Source organism: Pygocentrus nattereri, chromosome 4, assembly GCF_015220715.1.
Source record: "Pygocentrus nattereri isolate fPygNat1 chromosome 4, fPygNat1.pri, whole genome shotgun sequence".
In the NCBI taxonomy this organism is placed as follows: domain Eukaryota; kingdom Metazoa; phylum Chordata; class Actinopteri; order Characiformes; family Serrasalmidae; genus Pygocentrus; species Pygocentrus nattereri.
This window is the reverse complement of record NC_051214.1, coordinates 2,797,552-2,805,051: the sequence shown is the minus strand read 5'-3', so window position 1 is coordinate 2,805,051 and position 7,500 is coordinate 2,797,552. Positions and strand designations below refer to the sequence as shown.

Sequence of the window (7,500 nt, the reverse complement as noted above, 5' to 3'; positions counted from 1 at the left end):
GGTTCTTTTGGTCCATTCATCATGAAATTTACACCCAGTGTAAAGAACATCAGGCCTTTTCAGATTATGTCAAATGAGAAAAACGGAGATACGAGGTTTCTTCCGAGCTGTGTGTGAACGTCTGCCCTCTTATGTCAAACCACTAACATAATTCAGCGCAAGTGTGTCTCATTTGTTGAATTTGAGCCTAAAGACGGTCGTTTTCATTCAGAAAGCAGTGCACGTTGCCATCGCTGTGGCTGTATGAGTGGGCAAAATAAGCTTCATCAGAATCTTTGTATCATTTTCAGTAACATTATTTCAATCATGCCATGCAAAATGCAAAAAACCTGAAAACGGAGTGAACGCAGTTTCCAGTTTTCATCACCAGGGTCCAGTGAGAGCCCACAGTGTTCCAGCCAATGAACGGACATATCATATACCTCATATATACAGCATTCCTCCTTTCATCCGTTTAATTACCAGCCAAAACAGCCTAAACAGCTAATCTCAGCTGTCTGAGGGTCAGTGAGTCTCGTTCCCTTCATTCCAGCTTCCGTTCTTCTCAGGAGCCTCACTTCCAGCTCCTCAGAGAACCTGCAGACACGCCTCTGAAGCTCAGTCTGAGAAGCTGGTTCATTTTCTGAACTAATCAATCCCATTCAGTGGTGCTGAGGTCTGGACTCTGGGGCGGTCAGTCCATCCAGCTTCTTTGTTTGATGTGTCCGTCTCCTTTTCTCAGTGAGGTTCTTCTTGATCAGCTACACGTCCTTTCAGACCCACAGCGCTGAGTGGTCTTCTCACAGTGGAAGGATGGACAGAAGCACCTGTGGATGTTTTCAGATCTGAAGCAGCTTGATCTTCTCCTCTCTCTCTGAGATCAAAGCTTTCAGTGCTGTTTATCTGATGGGGGCAGTTTTGGGGGCTACCGGCTCTTCCAGGTGGTTGTTAGGAGGCACCTTTTCTCTGGTTAAGTTTGAAATCCAGTTTTGGAAACTCATGGTGTTTTTTTTCACGTGAAGATTATTTTATAATCTCAGAAATATCTTCTGAAAATGTAATATCTTGTGCTTAACAGCCGTTCTGACTGTAAATCGGAAGAACCCGGCACTCAGAAAAGGGTTTTTTAATTAGTTCTGTCCCGTTTAACGGTTTATTACGACTACATTGAATGTTTTCTGAGTTAAATGTGTTACCCCAGCATTAGTCTAGAACGCTATGAAATAAGCTGGAACTCGTCATGATCCAATATACTACAACATACATTAGTCTAGAACGCTATGAAATAAGCTGGAACTTGTCATGATCCAATATACAACATACATTAGTCTAGAACGCTATGAAATAAGCTGGAACTCGTCATGATCCAATATACTACAACATACATTAGTCTAGAACGCTATGAAATAAGCTGGAACTCGTCATGATCCAATATACTACAACATACATTAGTCTAGAACCCTATGAAATAAGCTGGAACTCGTCATGATCCAATATACAACATACATTAGTCTAGAACCCTATGAAATAAGCTGGAACTCATCATGATCCAATATACTACAACATACATTAGTCTAGAACGCTATGAAATAAGCTGGAACTCGTCATGATCCAATATACAACATACATTAGTCTAGAACCCTATGAAATAAGCTGGAACTCGTCATGATCCAATATACTACAACATACATTAGTCTAGAACGCTATGAAATAAGCTGGAACTCGTCATGATCCAATATACTACAACATACATTAGTCTAGAACGCTATGAAATAAGCTGGAACTCGTCATGATCCAATATACTACAACATACATTAGTCTAGAACGCTATGAAATAAGCTGGAACTCGTCATGATCCAATATACTACAACATACATTAGTCTAGAACGCTATGAAATAAGCTGGAACTCGTCATGATCCAATATACAACATACATTAGTCTAGAACCCTATGAAATAAGCTGGAACTCGTCATGATCCAATATACTACAACATACATTAGTCTAGAACGCTATGAAATAAGCTGGAACTCGTCATGATCCAATATACTACAACATACATTAGTCTAGAACGCTATGAAATAAGCTGGAACTCGTCATGATCCAATATACTACAACATACATTAGTCTAGAACGCTATGAAATAAGCTGGAACTCGTCATGATCCAATATACTACAACATACATTAGTCTAGAACGCTATGAAATAAGCTGGAACTTGTCATGATCCAATATACAACATACATTAGTCTAGAACGCTATGAAATAAGCTGGAACTCGTCATGATCCAATATACTACAACATACATTAGTCTAGAACGCTATGAAATAAGCTGGAACTCGTCATGATCCAATATACTACAACATACATTAGTCTAGAACGCTATGAAATAAGCTGGAACTCGTCATGATCCAATATACTACAACATACATTAGTCTAGAACGCTATGAAATAAGCTGGAACTCGTCATGATCCAATATACTACAACATACATTAGTCTAGAACGCTATGAAATAAGCTGGAACTCGTCATGATCCAATATACTACAACATACATTAGTCTAGAACGCTATGAAATAAGCTGGAACTTGTCATGATCCAATATACAACATACATTAGTCTAGAACGCTATGAAATAAGCTGGAACTCGTCATGATCCAATATACTACAACATACATTAGTCTAGAACGCTATGAAATAAGCTGGAACTCGTCATGATCCAATATACTACAACATACATTAGTCTAGAACGCTATGAAATAAGCTGGAACTCGTCATGATCCAATATACTACAACATACATTAGTCTAGAACGCTATGAAATAAGCTGGAACTCGTCATGATCCAATATACTACAACATACATTAGTCTAGAACGCTATGAAATAAGCTGGAACTCGTCATGATCCAATATACTACAACATACATTAGTCTAGAACGCTATGAAATAAGCTGGAACTCGTCATGATCCAATATACTACAACATACATTAGTCTAGAACGCTATGAAATAAGCTGGAACTTGTCATGATCCAATATACTACAACATACATTAGTCTAGAACGCTATGAAATAAGCTGGAACTCGTCATGATCCAATATACTACAACATACATTAGTCTAGAACGCTATGAAATAAGCTGGAACTCGTCATGATCCAATATACTACAACATACATTAGTCTAGAACGCTATGAAATAAGCTGGAACTCGTCATGATCCAATATACTACAACATACATTAGTCTAGAACGCTATGAAATAAGCTGGAACTCGTCATGATCCAATATACTACAACATACATTAGTCTAGAACGCTATGAAATAAGCTGGAACTCGTCATGATCCAATATACAACATACATTAGTCTAGAACCCTATGAAATAAGCTGGAACTCGTCATGATCCAATATACTACAACATACATTAGTCTAGAACGCTATGAAATAAGCTGGAACTCGTCATGATCCAATATACTACAACATACATTAGTCTAGAACGCTATGAAATAAGCTGGAACTCGTCATGATCCAATATACTACAACATACATTAGTCTAGAACGCTATGAAATAAGCTGGAACTCGTCATGATCCAATATACTACAACATACATTAGTCTAGAACGCTATGAAATAAGCTGGAACTTGTCATGATCCAATATACAACATACATTAGTCTAGAACGCTATGAAATAAGCTGGAACTCGTCATGATCCAATATACTACAACATACATTAGTCTAGAACGCTATGAAATAAGCTGGAACTCGTCATGATCCAATATACTACAACATACATTAGTCTAGAACGCTATGAAATAAGCTGGAACTCGTCATGATCCAATATACTACAACATACATTAGTCTAGAACGCTATGAAATAAGCTGGAACTCGTCATGATCCAATATACTACAACATACATTAGTCTAGAACGCTATGAAATAAGCTGGAACTCGTCATGATCCAATATACTACAACATACATTAGTCTAGAACGCTATGAAATAAGCTGGAACTTGTCATGATCCAATATACAACATACATTAGTCTAGAACCCTATGAAATAAGCTGGAACTCATCATGATCCAATATACTACAACATACATTAGTCTAGAACGCTATGAAATAAGCTGGAACTCGTCATGATCCAATATACAACATACATTAGTCTAGAACCCTATGAAATAAGCTGGAACTCGTCATGATCCAATATACTACAACATACATTAGTCTAGAACGCTATGAAATAAGCTGGAACTCGTCATGATCCAATATACTACAACATACATTAGTCTAGAACGCTATGAAATAAGCTGGAACTCGTCATGATCCAATATACTACAACATACATTAGTCTAGAACGCTATGAAATAAGCTGGAACTCGTCATGATCCAATATACTACAACATACATTAGTCTAGAACGCTATGAAATAAGCTGGAACTTGTCATGATCCAATATACAACATACATTAGTCTAGAACGCTATGAAATAAGCTGGAACTCGTCATGATCCAATATACTACAACATACATTAGTCTAGAACGCTATGAAATAAGCTGGAACTCGTCATGATCCAATATACTACAACATACATTAGTCTAGAACCCTATGAAATAAGCTGGAACTCGTCATGATCCAATATACAACATACATTAGTCTAGAACCCTATGAAATAAGCTGGAACTCATCATGATCCAATATACTACAACATACATTAGTCTAGAACGCTATGAAATAAGCTGGAACTCGTCATGATCCAATATACAACATACATTAGTCTAGAACCCTATGAAATAAGCTGGAACTCGTCATGATCCAATATACTACAACATACATTAGTCTAGAACGCTATGAAATAAGCTGGAACTCGTCATGATCCAATATACTACAACATACATTAGTCTAGAACGCTATGAAATAAGCTGGAACTCGTCATGATCCAATATACTACAACATACATTAGTCTAGAACGCTATGAAATAAGCTGGAACTCGTCATGATCCAATATACTACAACATACATTAGTCTAGAACGCTATGAAATAAGCTGGAACTCGTCATGATCCAATATACAACATACATTAGTCTAGAACCCTATGAAATAAGCTGGAACTCGTCATGATCCAATATACTACAACATACATTAGTCTAGAACGCTATGAAATAAGCTGGAACTCGTCATGATCCAATATACTACAACATACATTAGTCTAGAACGCTATGAAATAAGCTGGAACTCGTCATGATCCAATATACTACAACATACATTAGTCTAGAACGCTATGAAATAAGCTGGAACTCGTCATGATCCAATATACTACAACATACATTAGTCTAGAACGCTATGAAATAAGCTGGAACTTGTCATGATCCAATATACAACATACATTAGTCTAGAACGCTATGAAATAAGCTGGAACTCGTCATGATCCAATATACTACAACATACATTAGTCTAGAACGCTATGAAATAAGCTGGAACTCGTCATGATCCAATATACTACAACATACATTAGTCTAGAACGCTATGAAATAAGCTGGAACTCGTCATGATCCAATATACTACAACATACATTAGTCTAGAACGCTATGAAATAAGCTGGAACTCGTCATGATCCAATATACTACAACATACATTAGTCTAGAACGCTATGAAATAAGCTGGAACTCGTCATGATCCAATATACTACAACATACATTAGTCTAGAACGCTATGAAATAAGCTGGAACTTGTCATGATCCAATATACAACATACATTAGTCTAGAACGCTATGAAATAAGCTGGAACTCGTCATGATCCAATATACTACAACATACATTAGTCTAGAACGCTATGAAATAAGCTGGAACTCGTCATGATCCAATATACTACAACATACATTAGTCTAGAACGCTATGAAATAAGCTGGAACTCGTCATGATCCAATATACTACAACATACATTAGTCTAGAACGCTATGAAATAAGCTGGAACTCGTCATGATCCAATATACTACAACATACATTAGTCTAGAACGCTATGAAATAAGCTGGAACTCGTCATGATCCAATATACTACAACATACATTAGTCTAGAACGCTATGAAATAAGCTGGAACTCGTCATGATCCAATATACTACAACATACATTAGTCTAGAACGCTATGAAATAAGCTGGAACTTGTCATGATCCAATATACTACAACATACATTAGTCTAGAACGCTATGAAATAAGCTGGAACTCGTCATGATCCAATATACTACAACATACATTAGTCTAGAACGCTATGAAATAAGCTGGAACTCGTCATGATCCAATATACTACAACATACATTAGTCTAGAACGCTATGAAATAAGCTGGAACTTGTCATGATCCAATATACTACAACATACATTAGTCTAGAACGCTATGAAATAAGCTGGAACTCGTCATGATCCAATATACTACAACATACATTAGTCTAGAACGCTATGAAATAAGCTGGAACTTGTCATGATCCAATATACTACAACAAAATTTAATGTAAGTTAATGTAATAAGATTTTAGCTGATGTCACTTTGGGCCACTTCTGTTGATCTGTTCATCATAAATATGCGAAACAACCGAAACGGCAGCCGGCATTTTCGAGTAACGTGCAAAAATTCAAATGAAGAACGAGACAAGGCGGAGATACGGAGAAGGTTCTGCTCTGACAGCGATGATATGTTGCCTACGCCACTTTACTGGCTTTCAAAAAGGACAATTCAGAAACATTAAAGATGAAAAGAAATAATAATTAAGGATTTCAATAAAATTAAATCCTCAATCATACCACAATGAATCCCATCAATCAAATATCAGATCAAGATTTGTCGTTCCGATACGCTTTCCCTCAATGTTGTGATGAATAATAATAACTATATTAATAATTAAAGGGACGATAACTACATCGCCGCTGTCGGAACAAAACCTTGCATCTCCATTTTTTTGGCCGTTTTTCATTTTTTGACGTATTTTGGAAAAGCCTGTTATCCTTCATATTATGTGTAAATTTTATGATGAATGGACTAAAACAAACGGCTTAAAATGACTTGGAAAGACGTCTGGTTCCATTGACTTCCATTAAAAGTAGAGCGTGTTTTTTCCTTCTCCTGGAAAGTTCCCGTTTTGGAGCTACGAGGTTTTGTTCCGACAGCAGCGATATGATAATAGCGATAATAGCAGCTGGGATGTCCTGACCTTCAGCTGGCTGCCGGGGAGGGTCCCCACTCCGTCTTTCCACTCCATCGCTCCGTACACGTCAAACTCAGGCCCCGCCGTGCTGGGGGCCGACTCCTCCATGGCAGACCACCCGTCTGAAACACACACACGCAAACAGCTACTTGCAGTTGTGGTCAACGACTTACAAAGCTATTTCGGCTTATAAATAGTACCGTCCACTCTTCGGTTCACTTTTATGTAATATTATCTTCATGCTTGAGGCCTTTAAACTCAAGGGAATAATTAGGGAATAGCCTTATTTCAGGCTTGGGTTAAAATCCCAAATCTGAAAACGGTCCAATCAGGATTGC

General features: G+C 37.3%; 1 protein-coding gene across 6 annotated transcripts in view; it reads right to left on the bottom strand.

Moving 5' to 3' along the window:
• Positions 1-7,500, bottom strand: part of l3mbtl3 (L3MBTL histone methyl-lysine binding protein 3) — a 79,002-nt gene that overhangs the window by 69,057 nt on the left and 2,445 nt on the right. For all 6 annotated transcript variants that reach the window (XM_037537844.1, XM_037537843.1, XM_037537842.1 and 3 more), the window contains exon 2: positions 7,169-7,284. In XM_037537844.1, coding sequence (XP_037393741.1) covers positions 7,169-7,270 — 102 coding nt within the window. In that variant the 5' untranslated portion in view covers positions 7,271-7,284. The remainder of the gene's footprint in view (positions 1-7,168; positions 7,285-7,500) is intronic.